We start from the raw sequence: 19,401 nt of genomic DNA, 5'->3' as shown, positions 1-19,401 counted from the left end.
ACACGTTGCTCATGGCAGATTTACTAATAACAGCCAAATATGAGTCATGTCTAAAAAAGTATAGGTTAAGCAAATTTGACTTCTAGAGGTTAACTATAATGACAAACAGTTACTGACCTTGAGGTTAGGAGTTTGAGTCTGATCCACAATAAATCGCATCAAAATGTTAAATTGTTGATCAAATGGAAAGGAGTCCCTAGGTTTATAAAAAGAAGAAAGTATTTTAAAAGAAAGATTTGTTACAAAAAGTAATGTAAAATCATATAAGAAACAAAAAAACAGATTAACACATGCAAAAAGCAAGTCTGTTTACCTTTTTTTAAACATCACTTTTCATTTTATATAATAAATACTAAAGTAATACACATAACACAGAAAAGTTAGAAAAAGAGAAATCTTCTTAGAAGTCTCCAAACACATAAACTAATAAGCAATGAACTAAGGAAGAAACGCGTATTTGCCTTCTCTGGATTTGTTTACCTTCTTCTTGAGGTACCTTCTGGAATACTGCTCACATAAGAAAGAGCTCCAATGCCCAAGCCTACCTTTTACGCCCTGACGAGGCTGCCTGCACTGTCCATCCCCTGAGGTCTTTGCTGGGTAACAGCCAACTGTGTGCGTCAGCGCAGAGGACTGCCTGGGCACACTCACCAGACACATCCCTGCCAGTGACAGACAGACAGACAGACACCGCAGCTGGGCCCTAAGAGTCCTGCACCAGACAGACAGACAGACAGACAGACACCGCAGCCGGGCCCTAAGAGTCCCACCAGCGACAGACATACAGACACCACAGCCTGTGGCCCTAAGAGTCCTGCCCCAGACAGACAGACAGACACTGCAGCCTGGCCCTAAGAGCCCTGCCCCAGACAGTCAGACAGACAGACACCGCAGCCTGGCCCTAAGAGCCCCGCCCCAGACAGACAGACAGACAGACACCGCAGCCTGGCACTAAGAGCCCCGCCCCAGACAGACAGACAGACAGACACCGCAGCCTGACCCTGAGAGCCCCGCCCCGGCTCCACGTCTCACTAGGGATTGATTCTCTGTCTTGTCATCATCTCATATTTGTGATCCAACTGAGGAGCCCTGAGGGCCCTTGGAGAAAGAAAGTCAGGCACGCTCTTCCTTAAAAATTACCCACATGATTTTAAAACTGCCCAAAGGATCCCTTGTTCCTGATGCAGACATGCCTTCCATGGTAACAGGAAAGATAATGCAACAGAAACACATATTGAGGCTGAGTGTCTGTATTGCTCTCTTTAGACTCCCTTTAAGAGAGTTCTCTCAGTGTACAAAAGTATAGTGAAAATAAAAGGGATGTAGGGTCACATCTATAAAATCACAGGACTGATGTGAAATTTAAATAAAATGATACAAGAAAAACACAAAGTGTATGGTACACACTAAGTCTTAGTAATACCATCATTATAATGATTAATAAAAAGCAAACGATCCAATAGCACATCCTTTTCTCCTACAACTATCTGTATCCAGCAGGCCCTGAGTACCACTTCTGGAGGCAAAGCATACTTAGTATACATGATTTAAGTGGCTCACACTGGCTACACATCAAAGAAATAACACACAGAACACCTCCCCCTTTTTCCACGGCAAACGGAGGGAGGACGTCTCAGGCATCCACCAGAATAATGCCAACTCAAAGAAGGTGTAGGTATTTCATCTCATGGATTGTTGGGATATTTCAATATGCTAACAAGAGAATGTGGGTAATTAGTAAGAAAGAAGGTATTCAAGTGGGTGACAGAAACTACAGGTAACAGACTGACGAGAAACCATCTACAGAGAGTCTCCTAACACCAACACGGTCTCGCCCCCTCCTCCCCAGCCCAACAGACGTTTTTCCAAAGATGACATACAAATGGCCAACAGGTACACAAAAAAGTGCTCAACATCACTAATTACCAGAAAAATGCAAGGAAAAACTACAATGAGGTATTGTCTCACACTTGTTAGAATGGCTATTATCAAAGAGACAGGAGATAGTAAATGCTGGTGGAAATGTAAATTGGTGCAGCCACTATGGAAAACAGTACGGAGGTTTCTCAAAAAAACTAAAACTAGGGAGTTCCCTGGTAGCCTAACTGTTAGGATTCTGGGCTTTCACTGCTCTGATCCATGGTTCAACTTCCAATCAGGAAACTGAGATCCCACAAGCCACAGTGCGTGGCCAAAAAACAAAAAGGGAGACAGCCATCTGACCTGCAGCACCATTCACAATCACCAAGACATGAAAAGCACCTAAGTGTGCTGATGGATGCATGGATAAAGAAAATGTGGTGTGTATATAAACAATACTATTGCATCATAAAAAAGAAGGAAATTATGCTGTTTGTGAGCACATGGATGAAACTTGAGGGTATTATGCTATTTGAAATAAGTCAGAGAAAGACAAATACTATATGATAACACTCATCTAAAGAATCAAAAAAAAAAAAGTCAAATCCATAGAAAGAGAGAGTAGAATGGTGGTTGCCAGAACCAAGGGCTAGAGGAGATGGGGAAATACTGGTCAAAGGGCACAGACTTCCAGTTACAGTTATGACATGAATAAGTTCTGGGGGTCAAATGTATAGCATGGTGATGATAGGTAATGATACTATATCATACACTTGTTAAGAGAATGTATCTTAAATGTTTTTACCACATACACAACAAAAAATAGTAATGAAGTGAGGTGAAGTATATAAAATTAACACTGTACTAATCATTTAGCAATATACACATGTATCAAATCCTCATGCTGTACACTTAAAACCTACAGGATGCTGTATGTCAGTTATATAGCAAAAGCTGGGAGAACATGCTCTTGCCCCAAACACTTGCCTTGTGACATCAAGAGCCTTCTGAACTTTTGCTTGCACAGATCCAAGTAAATCCGCTCCCATTTTCTTCAGTAATTGTGTGAGAAGAACAAAAAGCCAGTCTTGCAAGTCATCCTTATGAATTATTATAAAATCCACAAGAGTCTCCAAAAACATACTGAAAACCTAGACACAAAGGGACACCAAATATTTCAAATGTTTAATTCACAATTTCCTCCCAAGTCTTCAAAATGTGAAAAATGCCCAACTGGCCTTTGCCCAGACTCACAACTTGGGTGACAATGTGAACAACTGGACGGGGGATAAAAGGCAAATGTAGCACAGAAAAGAGAGAAAGGGAAAGGGGTTGGAACTTACTCTCTGTTGTGAATTCCACCGCAAACCAGGCCATGCAACGAAACAGATTTCATGTTAGTCCACAGTGAACTCACATCATTTTCATGCAGTTTCCTAAAAGGCCTGAAAAAGGCTACGAACTGACAGAATCCTCTCCCCTCCCACTACATGCCTTTAAAATCCAGTACAGAGAGAAATTAACTTCGTTTAAAAGTATGAGTCTAATCCTGGAGGCTGGCCTGCCTTCCTTCCTTCCTTCTCTCTCTCTTTAAAAAACCCTTTTAACCATTATATTTATTTCATTATCTAGCATTCAACAACTATTACTATAGGATAAGGAAAAAAAAACTTGCATACCTATTGCTTTTCATTTCCATCGTCTATTTTGATGTATGCCAATTCAGATATTACAAAGCATTCTCTTTATAAAAAGATACTATAAAAGCTATACTAGTATTTATAAAAGAGTACGGCTTAGGATAAAAGGGACTGAGAGCCGACATAATCCTCACACCACAGGGCAATCATCACTGCTGCCTCCTGTGAGACCAAGTGCACAGTGGCTCACCCCTGAACCAGTTTCAGAGAGGTAGATGGTAGCACTGCATGCCTATGTGGTTAACGGGTTGTGCTCCGCTGGGACAAACCAGCTATCATAGACTTATTCAGTCATAACGCAGGAACTATTAACCGCCAGGGGTCTCTCGGGGGACAGCTCAGAGAGAAGTCAGTGAGTCCCAGCTGCGGGACTCCTGGCTTAGCACTAAGGCAGCTAGCAAATATCGACTAAGCTGAGACCTCCAAACTCACTGTACAAGAGCCTTCTGATGGAAACAAATTTCCTTCTTTATCCTCACATTCTTTATCCTCATGTTCTGAATCAGCAATCTAGAGGTGACAGGTAATAGAAACTTCATCAATGTCCAAATCCACCTAATATCCCTTATGCTATACATCTTATGAGTCTTACGCTTTAAATCTTACCGCTCTTAATATTATCTTAGAGAAAATCTTGATAATTTTATCTTTGAACATCTATGTGGCCTTTAAAATCAACGCTTCTTGGATTTTATTAATATTGTGAATGTTAATCTGGTTGGGAGGGTCAAAACAGAAATTTTAAGACATGTTTCAAGACCAATACCGAGGAGAATTGTTGCCCCCTGGCAAAAAATGGAGAATCCCTGCGTTCACTGCCCCCTGCTCCTGTGAGCATCTCAGAATCAAGGGAGGGGAGTGATGGTGTTTTCTGCACCCCAAGCCCAGAGGGGTGCTCAGCAAGTGCTGAATGGGAGCACAGGCAGGTGGATGACGGACATTTCATGGACAACTTCTACAAGGAGGAAAGGGCAGGAAAAGAAGGGAGAGGATAACTGGCTAGGCTTCTGGCCATGACAGGTCTCCTTCCCCCGGTAGGACTGAGAAGAGACCATTTTTACTAGGAAAACGATAGTGTAAGATGGTTAAATCTTGCACATCAAGTACTTTAAGATTTGCTTGTATTGATTTTAGGTTTTCTTAATTTCTGTGGAAGTTGAACGATTCTATGAAGACCTACAAGACCTCTTAGAACTAACACCTAAAAAAGATGTCCTTTGCATTACAGGGGACTGGAATGCAAAAGTAGGAAGTCAAGAAACACCTGGAGTAACAGGCAAATTTGGCCTTGGAGTACAGAATGAAGCAGGGCAAAGGCTAACAGAGTTTTGCCAAGAGAATGCACTGGTCATAGCAAACACCCTCTTCCAACAACACTAGAGACGACTCTACACATCTTCTCACCAGATGGCCAATGCCACAATCAGATTGATTATATTCTTTGCAGCCAAAGATGAAGAACCTCTATACAGTCAGCAAAAATAAGGCCAGGAGCTGACTGTGGCTCAGATCATGAACTCCTTATTGCCAAATTCAGACTTAAATTGAAGAAAGTAGGGAAAACCACTAGACTATTCAGGTATTAACTAAATCAAATCCCTTATGATTATACAGTGGAAGTGACAAATAGATTCAAGGGATCAGATCTGATAGACAGAGTGCCTGATGAACTATGGACGGAGGTTCGTGACATTGTACAGGAGACAGGGATCAAGACCATCCCCAAGAAAAAGAAACACAAAAAAGCAAAATGGCTGTCTGAGGAGGCCTTACAAAGAGCTGTGAGAAGAAGGGAAGCGAAAAGCAAAGGAGAAAAGGAAAGATACACTCATTTGAATGCAGAGTTACAAAGAATAGCAAGGAGAGGTAAGAAAGCCTTCCTCAGTGATCAATGCAAAGAAATAGAGGAAAATAATAGAATGCGAAAGACTATGGATCTCTTCAAGATAATTAGAGATACCAAGGGAACATTTCATGCAAAGATGGGCTCAATAAAGGACAGAAATGGTGTGCACGTAACAGAAGCAGAAGATATTAAGAGGTGGCAAGAATACACAGAAGAACTGTACAAAAAACATCTTCACGACCCAGATAATCACGATGGTGTGATCACTCACCTAGAGCCAGACATCCTGGAATGTGAAGTCAAGTGGGCCTTAGGAAGCATCACTACAAACAAAGCTAGTGGAGGTGATGGAATTCCAGTTGAGTTATGTCAAATCCTGAAAGATGATGCTGTGAAAGTGCTGCACTCAATATGCCAGCAAATTTGGAAACCTTACCAGTGGCCACAGGACTGGAAAAGGTCAGTTTTCATTCCAATCCCAAAGAAAGGCAATGCCAAAGAATGCTCCAACTACCACACAATTGCACTCATCTCACACACTAGTAAAGTAATGCTCAAAATTCTCCAAGTCAGGCTTCAGCAATAGATGAACCATGAACTTCCAGATGTTCAAGCTGGTTTTAGAAAAGGCAGAGGAACCAGAGATCAAATTGCCAACATCCGCTGATCATCAAAAAAGCAAGAGAGTTCCAGAAAAACATCTATTTCTGCTTTATTGACTATGACAAAGCCTTTGACTGTGTGGATCACAATAAACTGTGGAAAATTCTGTAAGAGATGGGAATACCAGACCACCTGACCTACCTCATGAGAAATCTGTATGCAGGTTAGGAAGCAACAATTAGAACCAGACATGGAACAACAGACTGGTTCCAAATCAGGAAGGGAGTACATCAAGGCTGTATATTATCACCCTGCTTATTTAACTTATATGCAGAGTACATCATGAGAAACGCTGGGCTGGATGAAGCACAAGCTGGAATCAAGATTGCCAGGAGAAATATCAGTAACCTCAGATATGCAGATGACACCACCCTTATGGCAGAAAGTGGAGAGGAACTAAAGAGCCTCTTGACGAAAGTGAAAGAGGAAAGTGAAAAAGTTGGCTTAAAGCTCAACATTCAGAAAACTAAGATCATGGCATCTGGTCCCATCACTTCATGGCAATTAGATGGGGAAACAGTGGAAACAGTGTCAGACTTTATTTTTTTGGGCTCCAAAATCAGTGCAGATGGTGACTGAAGCCATGAAATTAAAAGACGCATACTCCTTGAAAGGAAAGTTATGACCAACCTAGACAGCATATTTAAAAAGCAGACACATTACTTTGCCAACAAAGGTCCATCTAGTCAAAGCTATGGTTTTTCCAGTAGTCATGTTAGGATGTGAGAGTTGGACTATAAAGAAAGCTGAGCACCGAAGAATTGATGCTTTTGAACTGTGGTGTTGGAGAAGACTCTTGAGAGTCCCTTGGACTGCAAGGAGGTCTAACCAGTTCATCCTAAAGGAGATCAGTCCTGAGTGTTCATTGGAAGGACTGATGCTGAAACTCCAATACTTTGGCCACCTGATGCGAAGCTGACTCATTTGAAAAGACCCTGATGCTGGGCAAGATTGAGGGCAGGTAGAGAAGGGGACGACAGAGGATGAGATGGTTGGATGGCATCACTGACTCGATGGACATGAGTTTGGGTAAACTCCGGGAGTTGGTGATGGACAGGGAGGCCTGGCATGCTGCGATTCATGGGGTCGCAAAGAGTCGAACACGACTGAGCAACTGAACTGAACTGAACTGAACTGATGGTTGTTTTGGTCCTTTATCCACCCTTTAACTTTCCTGATATCTTCACTCCTCTGTTTTCTTTCTCTAAAACCATCTAACACCTTCAAAGGCTTCCTCCCAAATACTGGTTTTTATTTAAAATCTGGACTCTAAGTAAACTTTTGTCAAGGGTCTTGCTCTCAAGCTCCACTCCTAGAAAGGGCTTGTCTCTCACTCTGGGGTACTCAGCAGGGAGCCCTTGTCAAAAGGCCAACCTCAGGCCCCGCAGAGTCACGGGCACCAGCTGGGTGGCCACCATCCAGCAAATTCTTAGAAGTGGCAATCTACTTGGAGAAATACTTGATGTGGCTTTTTAGTCAATCCATTCTATAAATGCTATCATTTTTCTATCTTGTCCTATACAGACAAATTCTACATGGGTCCCAAAAAAACAATTTATATACTTATTTTCTTCACTACTGTAACTTTCTAAAAAAGCACTATAATACATTATTACATCGTAGCATCCAGCCTACGTACTTCCATGAAGTATGCAAAACTGTTCACTGAGTGAATAGAAGACTCCATCTGATTCTCTCCAGGGTAACCCTTGCTTGAAATGCACTTTACTTAATGACACTCTATGGACAAGAGAAGCTTCTAAGCCTTCTGTCTTTAAAAGATATAACATTAAAAAAAAAAAAAAAAAAGATATAACATTAAGTCCTGTCAAAATAAGTCAGGGAGGTCTGCACTGCACGGTGGGGCGGGTCTGCCAGTCTGAAGAAGTGTATTATAGACAAAGACATGCGGAGGGGACACAAGTGGGCAGCTCAGACCTTACCTTGCTGTGAGGGTCAGCAAACATTCGGGTGAAAATCTCACACAATCGTTTCAATTCTACTCGACTAGGAAATAAAATGCAATAAATTTAATGTTTAATGAGTCAACACTGAAAGTAGTTACAGCTTCTCTAAATCCTTTTATTTAACATGCTTTATATAATTTTTATGTAACACCTTTTTTCCTGCAAATGAATTATCTAAATTTTAATTTGACGGAATTACAGAGGAGTAAGAAATCACACCAATTCTGGTCTTGTTCTAAAGTGAAACTGAATCTCAGAGTGTGATCACACAAGTTTACACACATGCACATATGGCAAAGCCAGGCGCCAAACCCTGCTCACTTCATTTCCACACGCGACAGATGAAAGGTAGTCAGATCAATTCAGAAAAGCATGTGCAGCGGGCTCAGACAGACCTGGATTTTAGTCTCAGTTCTGTTATAGTCAAAGTACTGTGATATCTTTATACCCACTTCAGTACAACGAACCGCTGCTGACTATCTACCTGCTGCGCGGCCTAACTCAAGCACACACTCGCCTCCCATCAGCGCCCCTGTGACATTGCTCACCCGGAACTGCACTACCGACCCCGTCTGTACTTCAGAGTTTGATTAGAAAGTGTCATCTTCTCCCCCACACCACCCCCTCTCAGATCCAACGGTCCTTTTAACATCGCTAACCATGAAATCCAGACCAGGCCAGTGCTAACCAATAGATGGCTAGAGCTTATTCAATGGATACGTGGAGAACACTAAGAGCCAAGAAACCGGGGCCACCAGAATCAAGGAGATTACTGGAGAATAATGACATTTCATCGCTTTTGTTTTCTGACAGATCACCAGACCACCAGAGGTGACCTACACTTCAGCAGGCACGGGCATGCAGAGAGTGGCATGAATAAAGGGGGGCAGGGAGTTAAGGCGGCAGGAAGGAATACGGCAGGGGTCACACTGACTACAGACGGCTACACTTGAAGCCCAGTGACTCCTCAGTCCATGCTCACAGAGTTTTGCAGAGCCATCCATGAACAGAAACACTTTACTAGTCTCACAGTATTGCTTAAAAAAGTTATTCAAAGAATGTAACAGACTATACTTCAAACATGGCTGGAACCACGAGATTCACCCTGCAATCAGTGACACATCAGTGCTGTCATGTTTTATAAGAAGCATTTCTTCTTAGATATAAAATAATGGCGTGTCAATGGTACCTTAGATCTGATGAAATATGGTATAAACATGTGTTTTTGGTGTATGTAATACATGCTTATTTTAGAAAATCTATGAAATACAGAAACAAAAACAAAAGCAAACATCACTAATTCTAGAGACAATGCTGGGCTACTTGGGAGTCTCCATCTGAGTGTCTCTACTCTGCATATTTATAAAAACCACACATATGCACGTGCACAGGCAAACACTTTAGACTGAGACTGGCATCATTTTATCCATGCCTCTGAAGTGTAAGTAAACTGTACTAACTTCAGAGTTGTTTTTATGTTTTACCTAAACCACAAACTGTTCTGAGTTTTCTCAAAACACCTACTAGACAAATCTGAGCTGTGCTGAACCACATGTTTCCTAGACCTAATAAGCTATGGAGTGTCTGCCCGATATTTAAGTTCCCTGGAAGGCAAAGACCACATCTGAGCCATCCTGGCCTCTCTTGGGCCTGCCCCATAAATGACCATGCATCCGTGTCAGGCCCTCACGCGTGCAACACGGGGCTCCGTCTGAAGGAACCTGGCCTCCCGTCCTACCTCAGCGTCCTCTGGCTCTTGAGCAGGTTCTGCAGACCCAGAAGCCCTTCCTTCCTCTCAGACCAGTTGGAGCTGGCACAGTGGTTGAGCACCTCGGCCACATCCTCAGTCTGGCGCAGGTAGTGGGGGATACCCCCGTTCCGGGAGCCGTAGGAGCGCTCAGAGCACACGCTAGAGGCGTCACTGTTGGCGTCATCATCAGAGTACATCCCGTAGGGCTCGTATCTCCTCCTCACAGGCTTCTTCTGCCAGATCCAAGGAGGGGTCAGGGAAGAAATGGAAAGGCAACATGGGTCTCAGCACACACAGTCAACAATGAAGAGTTAAATACAGACACACAGACACACGAACACACACATGGGCACATGCACCCACACCTTCCCTCTGCTTACAGGTTAGGGGAAGGGAAACAGAACAGCAGACTTCTGGGAGGCAGAATGAGGAGTAAGCAGAGCAACCCACAGCAGAGGGAGGTGTACGGCCCTCTCAGTAACATGGCCCCGCCACGTGACTTCAGAAAGCCTCCTCACCTTTCCGCCTCAGTGTCCCCATCCCTGAGATAATACTGACGACCCTTCTCACAGGCCTGCTGTCAGGATTGAGTGGAATTATATGCTAAACAGCCTAGCTTAGCATCTGACACATGGAGCCTGTGAGCCCACCACCCTTTCCCAACCAAAAGCACCCTGTCTTGAGCATGGTCTGTAAGTAAATTTGTCTGAAAATTCATGCTCCCTTAAGAACATCTGACACTGCAATGTCAGTGGTGTAGTGTCCTATATAAAAGGATGCTCTAAAGACCTATGCCATTTTTATTAAGGACTTACAGTTTTACAACACTAATAGGCCTCCTTAGACTAGAATACCCACTTCATTCATGTCTCTTATCCTGAATATAAAACTATTAAGTTAAACCCCAAAATTATATAGCAAGAACTATATAAAACAGATAAAATTTAATTTCTCTAAGAGGAAAACAAGTAGCTATGGGCTTAAACTGCACCAATGTAACTTCCTAGGAATGTGGCTTGTACACACATCACAACTTACCTGGGACAGCTCTGCCTTCCACCTACTGTCCCCACATAATTATTAATGGCACCCTCCCTCACGCTCAAAAGTATCCTTGTTAGGATGATAATTATACGGCCATCTCACTTATACATGAACTAGATTCCTAAGATAAGAAAAAGCTGAATGTAACCACTCATGAAATAATAACAATGTAAGAGACAAAACCTAGGTTAGTAAAATGAAACACTAGTAGGATAAGGGGCAGAACTTGATGTTGGAAAACAAGGCTCAAACCCACGTGAGACATGACCAGTTCTGTCGCTAGCAGAAGCACCACTAGTTTCCACAAAATCACAGTTCAGAACAGAACTTCTATGCTAGGCTACGTTTTTGTTGCTTTTACCAGCTCCTAAAGGAAATATACTCACAACAGAAAAAAAAAGTTATAAAACAAAAGTTAAAGCACTGGTACCTTGCTCCTGGAGTCTCCTAACAGCTGTAGGCAGGAAAATATTGAAGGATGGGGAAAAAGCATAGAGAATTATGTCAGAAGCATATGTGGGGATTGTTCTTGCAACAAAAGTGTACAGCAAAACATATATTAGCAAACCAAAAATACAGGTTAGCAAGCAATTCATATCAAGCGAATAACAAAGAATGCTTTCACAATGGCATTTCCTAACCCTCTTGCACCTCTCTTATGAGACCTTCCAGTATCTGCTCTAATTCTTTGCTGAAACTCTCCCCACACCACTGAGGCACATCCCAAATGTCGCTATTAACTCTGTCGTCTGCTCCTAGGAAAGCTTCTGTCCCGGGACTTCCTTTCTGTGAGGCAGGGACTGAGTACCATCCTGGCACTGGCTTCTGAAGCAGGTCATGGGGAGAGACCAAGAGGTCTGAACAAAATGTCGTAAGGGCCCTGGGAGTGTAAGGACAGCCAGAGCTCGAGCAAAGCCCAAGTCAGGCAAAGGCAAAGCCCAGACTCTGGAGTCCCGCTCTGCCCCCTGGCGCTCTGTGCTGTGTCCCTGGGGCAGATCTTTAAGGACCAAGGGGACACGCCCTCCCCCTCCCCCCACCCCAGCCACCAAGCGTTTTGTGCATCCATCACTTCTCACCCCACTGGTTCCCACTTCTTACAGTCCCAGAATAGGTAAGAAACAAATTCCAAACGCTGCAACTTGGAAGGAAAGCTGCTACATCAACTCTCCAACTTGTGACTCTTGAAGTCCTACTTAAAGCAATTATCCTGAACTCCAGTACCTGCCGGGCCAGCCCTCATCAGGAAAGCACTAGGAGACTGGAAGACTGCTCGCTCACAGATGTTTGTCAGAGAAACCTGGCTGAGCAAGAGTAAATGAGGGAGGGCCAGGAGGGATGTGAGCTAGAATCCCTGAAGCCATACACTGTCAAGTTTTGGTCAAATGAAAACAGGGCTGGATTAAAAATCTCAGGGTCTGAAAGCAGGGTATTATAATGCTTTTCTCTTAAAACAGTACAAGTAAGACCAGAGACCAGACAGTTCTCTAAAGCATGTCTATTTTAAATGCTGAGCACATAAACCAGAAGAAACAAGAGGCTGTGTTACTACCAGCGGAAATGCATCTTTAAAAGGCAATTTGATCACAAGCTGATTCTACTGAGGAACTTTTTGCTAGGAGCACAAATTTAAGGACTTCTAATCACTTTATATTGCTTTTTAAAATATTACATTATAACAATACAAGAAAAAACATACTCCACTAGTGCTTCATATCCTCAGAGTTCATCTTAAAATCTGGGAAAGTTTCTGTAAATAATGACTTAAGGACTCATTCAAACAAGTAAACATAAAAATCATACAGAACAACTAGTGATGGTAATGGAATAAATGCAAGAGTTTCAAACCATAAAGTCTGTGACCTACTATTATACAATGATGTGCTTAGGCTATGCCATCAAAGCCTGTAAAGCAACAGAAGCAAAAGAAGGGGCAAAAAGGAAATGCTGGAAAAAAAATGGATAAAAAAGGAAAGGAAGAAGCCCAATGACATCAGACAAGCCCGATGCCATCCGAACCTCTTTGTTACTGAGGAGCAGAGGAGACACTCTTGACGCTAATGCAGCTCGAAAGGCCAGTCTTCACTTACATACAGAGTCAAAAGTTTACGAAGAAAGGAATAATAATCTAAATTTACCCAATATTTACATGATCTCAAAGAGTATCAAAGAAGACTTAGTGACCTGATTTGGAGGCTACTTCCTGTGAAGACAAAGAAAAATGTAGGTCGGTAATTCAAAGAGACTCCACACACATCGGGCCTCTTACCAAAGCATCAGCAACAGCAGCTTCCAGATCTGTACTGGTGCTCAGAACCCGCATGGCGTTCACAGAACCAGGAATTCTTCCTGCCTGGCCGAGCCCAAAGCGGTCTAGGTAAAAAACAAAAGCAAAAATATATGTCATTTTAATTCAAATGTTTTCATTTCTTTGCAATGGCCCTTGCCTCATCCCACTTACTGGAGAGAAACACTGAAAAATCTCTAGCCAGTTTTTACTGCAGTTGGCTTGTAGTTTCAACTACACTTGACTTGTTTACCAGTGGCAGAGGTTACAATGTTCACATTTAATACAGTTGCATCCTGACAACTGAAATGGTTCTTTAAGGATATTTTATTTTGGAAAAGTGCTAAGATATAGGCTGGAGAGGGGAACTTATCACAGAAGGGAACTGGGCCATGAGTTGAGCCTTTTCATTTATTTAGCATTCTCTCTAGAGGCAAAAGAAGCCCTGATATTTGGTCAAACTAATTAGAAAGCTCCATGGTTTGATAAATGAGTTTTAATGCAATATGTAATAAACAGACAAAGTTTGAATCCAATGTATTATACTGATCTCTCTGCAAATTTTCATTACTGTCACTACTGTTTGTTATTAAGCTCAATTAATTTTAGGTATCTGTTCATCATGATGCCTGTGTCACCAAAGGTTGTTTAAAAATCAATGTATTAAAATTCTTTAATCTTCACCACAAAAAGCTAGTATCTCCACTGAAAAACATTAATCATTCAGATCACATAAATTTTTTCTGAAGTCCCTCAAAGGATTTTTAAATGATAATCTTTATATGTGTGAACAAAATGGACAGAATGCAAAAAAATTTTCCAATTTTAGTGGTTCAAACAACCATTATAAGCTTATTAACGATTGTGGACAATAAAGACTTTTTTCTTTGGCCATTCCACGAGGCTTGCAGGATCTTAGTTCCCTGACCAGAGACAGAATCCGCGCCTCTGGCAGTGAAAGCACTGAATTCAAAAAGACTAACTTAGAAACCCCTTTACATGAGCTGTCCGGCCTTCCTTCAGAAAGGCTGAGGTTATAACAATGCAGGAGAAAGTCCGTGTAAATTACACTGGTGGTTTCACTCCCGGACAGGGCTTTACTGGGACACAGATTACACGGAACTCACCGCCCCTGTGAGTCCCTGCTGCTCGCCACTGTGGCAGCTCAAGACAAAGCAATCCAGTAAATGCTTCTTGTTTAAAATTTTAAGATTAAAACCACTTTAACAAATAAGACACTGTTTGGACAAGGAAAATCTCCATATGTGGTGTACTCTAATAATGAAGGCATTTGGTGGGGGAGGGAGAAAGAAAGCTAAAGTCTGTCTTACATAATTGATCTTTCCTATAAAATGATATATTTCAAATTTGGATAGGTAACAAGACATCAGCTACAAACTGGTGAACTTTAAAAGTGATGTGTTATTTAGCTTTTTAAAATTGTCAGTTTTGAAACATATCTTCCACTGCCACAGAATGGGAGAAAAAATTTAACTACTAATCAAAAGTTATACAATTATGAATTTTTAAAGAGAAACAAAAATTGCATGTTATACTATCCCCTTTTTTAATGCATTTGTTGATTATACTGAATTTCATCATTATGTGTATGTTTAAAAGGTGATAACATGCTGTATAAAATCAATTATATCTCTCTCTATAATATAAATTATCAGTTCAAATATGAAACAATTAGAAATTTGAGATTTATGATGCAGTTTTATAAATGATCACTGTTCAAGTCTTTCTCATTTTTCATTAAAAAAGGGTAGATAGTAAGGGATTTATGAGTAACAGAATGAAAGTAATCCAGTTATAAGCCATTTAGAAATTACCCAGCATAAACTTAAATAAAACATAATCTTAATTAAAAAAAAAATAGATCTCATGCCAGCAAATCTTGCTCCAGGGATAACAGTGATTCTTCAGACACAAAATTAAAACTGTGAGAACAAAGCAATTATTCTGCACCTCTCAGACGTGTATAGCTTCGCCACACACAGTGACTGCAGATACTTATTATCATAGATAACTGAATTTCAAATCTTAAGGGGAAACGTTTGGAGTGAAGAAAATTTATAAGCCTTTTGTTTCCACCAGACCAAAATCTGCTCTATGTTCTCTCTGGTACCATTAAGTTTCCAAGAGATGGATACGTACAACTGCCCTCAGCCTGGCCCATAATCTTTAGGGGAATGTCCTAATCAAAGAACACATAATAAAATGCATAGGTGGTTCATTCAGAGAAAAAACAGCAACACTGACTCAGTAAATTGGTCACAGTTGTCATCATCAACAGTCAAATTTAACAGATGATGCCTCGTACTCAGTTGATAAAACTGTAGTCATGAGGGATTATTAGTTTATCAAAATGATGCCAGTTAAATCTGGCAGATTGAACATTACTGAATGCTTACTTTCTGCCCTAATGGCCAACCAGAGCATTTTGGGTATTGTTAAAATGGGGCTGAGGCAGTGTTTCGGGTCTGCAGGCTGCAAAGGCTACCTTTGGCCTGACCTGATTATCCTAATCATGACTTGTTTTTCCATTAAAGTTTCAGGGAAATCCACTTCCTTCCATCCATGTGAAAAGGGGTATGCTCTAATTGAACATCTGGTCACTAAATAGTACCTCCAGGTGATGAAAACTGGACAGGAATAACTAGCATTCATAGATACCACTTTACTGGGAGCAAAGACTGGGAGACGAAAGCCTCCGTTGGATGAGGTCCATACCCCAATTCTCCTAGGGACCCCTCAGGACACCTATCTGGGGTTGCTGCTTTCCTGCAGGAGGGACTGAAAGCAAGGGCGGAAGTGCTTCGCCATCCTTCTGTTTTAACATAAATATGAACACTAGATAAATGATGTTGTCAAACAAGCTACAAAGCATCTATAGCCTATTAACAGAACCATAAACATTCAACAACTTAAAAAAAAACAGAAGCACACCGCGGGGGGAAAATATGAGGTGCATCCATGCCAACTGCTAGCGAATAAGATGGGAACAAGTGTGACAATGCGTGTGAGACAGGCATGCATGAACACGTGTTCACCTGACGGCCCCACAGAGTCAGCCGTGGCGAGAGCACTAGTGGACCTGGAATGACGTCGAGAGGCTGCAGGTAAAAGGAACGGCAACACCCACAGGGTTAACACACGAGAACCTCGGACAGCAGCGGCCGCAGGCCGGAGGGCGCGGGGCTGCTCCCGACACAGCCGTGCGTCCTCATGGAAGGAGATGGTGTTGGAGATGAATGGACAGCGAGCGCCGAGCCCCAGCCTGTGCACCCAGCGGCCCGCGCCTCCGGTGCGCGCCCACGACAGGAGGCACCGTGGCCTCCGTGGACTGTGCACGGGCAGGCCGTCCGGGGCCACACCAGAGGGGCGGCAGCAGCCTGGGTTACACCTCTCGTCGGGAGGCGATGCACAGGCAACCATGCACCATGTACAGAAGCGGAGGAGTCCACAATGTCCTCTCAACAGAAACAGCGTGAGGCCACAAGAGGGGGCTTGTATACAGAGCATGGACAGACAACAGCTCCTACTGTACGGCATGGGGGACTAGGCTCACGTCCTGCGATAAACCGCCACGGAGAAGAATACGAACAGAGGGGTGCGTACAGGTGTGCAACTGAGTCACTCTGCTCCATAGCTGTAATCAACAGCCCTGTACACCAACCACACGTCACTAAAAAATAAAATTCTTTATGCTTCACAGAACAAAAATTGATTGATTTAAAAGGGGGGCGGTCAACAACTATAATTCCAGTTTCCCTAGTTTGTTGTTCTGCTGCACAAATATCCTAATTAGTAACTACCTCATTGTTTAACTGTTGGAAAGTTAAGCAGTATGTTTAACATCCTTCCTTGGAGAGGCAGCTCGGGACTCCGGTTGCGAGCACCAGCTCTGTGACACATGCAGGCTGGGAGAACGGGCCTTGGGCGAAGTACTAAAGCTCTCCGTGCCTTAGTCCTCACCTGTAAAATGGGGCTGACAGTGGTGCCCTCCTCTTGGGAGCTAAGAGGATTAAGAGAGCTCATACATCAAACACTTGAAACAGTGCCAGGCACAGGATAAACCGCGGAGGCAACAGAAGCGCGGCGCTGGTGGTCACAGCAATGCTCAAGCATAAACTCTACTTTACACTTAGATGTCAAATATTATTTTACTAGCAAGTACTCATAATAATCACATCAATACATCAATCTGAGAAAATATATACCAAACTCCAGACTCGTGTGGAGGGAATGACTTTTAGAAATAATTATGAAATACAGGCTTGGGTCCAAACCCGAATTTATTGACCGGAGTACCACACAACATAAGGCTTTTTCTTACCTCGGGGGCGGGGGGGAGGTAACGTGCTTCTAATCATTACGCGGAAAGAACACAGTGACTGCAACAAGCAGGTTCACAGGTTTCCCGGAGCGACCCTAAGCCGTGCTGCCTCCCGCCTGCACAACCGGAGCCCAGAGTCCCCGAGTGCTAACACAGTTACTTGTGGAGGGGCAAAGCCTCAAACTCTTCAATGTGACTATTTATCTAAGCTCATGTCACTTTATGAAACATGCATATCTGCCGGATAAGAGACACTAAACAGCAAAGGTCACCTGGTCAGTGAGGATAAATTTTTATCAGCATGCAAAAGAAAAGGAAAATTCCTAATTTCTCAAGATGCACGAAAATAAGTCAGCAAGCTCTAGAACAGATATTACCAAATAATCACTTTCCTTAAATAAATAAACTGACAAAATATTGTGTAAGACTGAAACAAACTACTCATTTCTTAAACAAGCACAACGGTATCATATCCTGATAGTTTAAACTGGAAACAGTGTTTAAGCAACACCTGATCTGAAGGTTCATTATGAAGCTGTCCTTTGGTTCTGTTTCAACAGAATATTCTACGCAAATATGTCATATAATGAGTTCTTCGTCATGTACTCAAGTGAACATCCCACAATGGAATCCAAGCGGACCCACTTACATAAACGCCTCACTGACAGCAGAGTCCTAGAGCCCTTAATCTTCCCAAAAGTTGTCACCGTGACCATTTAAAGATATATTCATACCATTAAAATGGTCCAAAACAAGTTTTTAAGAAAAATACAGGATGTCCTAATGGTCCAGTGGTTAAGAATTCACCTCCAATGCAGGTGACACTGGTTTGATTCCCGGTCCAGGATGATTTCACACGCCACAGGGGCCCGTGCACAATAACCGCTGAGCCTACACTCCTGGGCCCATGCTCTGCAACAAGAGAAGCCAGTGCAATGAGAAGCCCATGCACCGCAGCTAGAGAGTAACCCCCACTCACTGCAGCCAGAGACAGCCTGCACAGCCACAAACTACAAAAAAACCCACAAAACCTACAAACTCAAACCCAATATGCAGTCACCAAAACAGTTACTTCTGTTCTTCTTCTATAAGTGAAGGCTGGCTGTATAAATGACTCAAAGGGGCACTGACACAGAGTCCCGCTGGTTGACAAGGGGGCGCAAAGTGAACATCAAGTGAACGAGACCGAGAAGGAGACACCACGCCCTCTGAAGGGCACAGGAGGTTCTCTAGGCGGCAGCAACCTCGGGCGTTTCTACATGCATTCTCAGGTCCTGTGGTCAAGCCTGGGAACACGGCCAAGCAGGGTGCTTGCTCCGAACCCGGGCCTGGGGAGGCCTCAGGAAGCATTCAGCTCACTCTGGAGGAACAAGAGAAAGACGCCTCAGATGAGGTGGAGGAACAGCCAGGCTCTGAAGTCACAGTGTGGGATCTGGAGAGAGTGGACTCTTCTCCCAGCCTCGGCTGCGTCATCTGAGAAGAGGGGCGAGGATGCCTGTCCCAGAGGCTGAACAGGACCCACGGGGCCGTGTGCCCTCTGACTGCTCGGAATGGGGCAGGGACACAGACGCACTGCTGCAGCTCTGAGCCGGACAGAAGTTTTATAAACAGATTTAAACTCGCCCTCCAAAAGAGGCATGCTCTAAAAGCTGAGCTGGAAAGAGGCTAACTCCTGCCCTGCCCACACAGAAGAGCACGCTGCGGCTAGAGACGATCGGAAAGAGAGGCATCCACAGCCACGTCTCCAGCTGCGGGGGCAGCAATGACAGACATCACAACCCGCGCCGTCACCAGAAAACACCCGAGTGGGAACGCGGAGCTGCGTCCTCAGCCCCTCGGAGTCCAGTGAGGACCTCAAGAGTCCAGCACACCTTGCCTGGGCCACAGGCCAAATGCTAGGGTCACAAAGGCTGCTTCCATGGGCAGTAACAAACACAGCAGTGTC

General features: G+C 43.2%; 1 protein-coding gene across 12 annotated transcripts in view; it reads right to left on the bottom strand.

Annotated features, from left to right (window-relative positions):
* The window catches only part of CLASP1 (cytoplasmic linker associated protein 1), a 263,446-nt gene that overhangs the window by 52,535 nt on the left and 191,510 nt on the right, over positions 1-19,401 (bottom strand). For 3 of the 12 annotated variants that reach the window (XM_043488028.1, XM_043488029.1, XM_043488031.1), the window contains 8 exons: positions 16,171-16,233; positions 13,097-13,200; positions 11,261-11,284; positions 9,775-10,019; positions 8,013-8,076; positions 3,204-3,206; positions 2,848-3,011; positions 118-196 (listed from right to left, as the gene is read on the bottom strand). In XM_043488028.1, the coding sequence (XP_043343963.1) occupies positions 118-196; positions 2,848-3,011; positions 3,204-3,206; positions 8,013-8,076; positions 9,775-10,019; positions 11,261-11,284; positions 13,097-13,200; positions 16,171-16,233 (746 nt within the window). The remainder of the gene's footprint in view (positions 1-117; positions 197-2,847; positions 3,012-3,203; positions 3,207-8,012; positions 8,077-9,774; positions 10,020-11,260; positions 11,285-13,096; positions 13,201-16,170; positions 16,234-19,401) is intronic. The other 9 variants (XM_043488035.1, XM_043488037.1, XM_043488039.1 and 6 more) reach the window with 4 other exon arrangements.

The sequence above is a fragment of the Cervus canadensis genome, chromosome 15 (assembly GCF_019320065.1).
Source record: "Cervus canadensis isolate Bull #8, Minnesota chromosome 15, ASM1932006v1, whole genome shotgun sequence".
Taxonomy (NCBI): Eukaryota; Metazoa; Chordata; class Mammalia; order Artiodactyla; family Cervidae; genus Cervus; species Cervus canadensis.
This window is presented reverse-complemented; position numbering and strand designations above follow the sequence as displayed.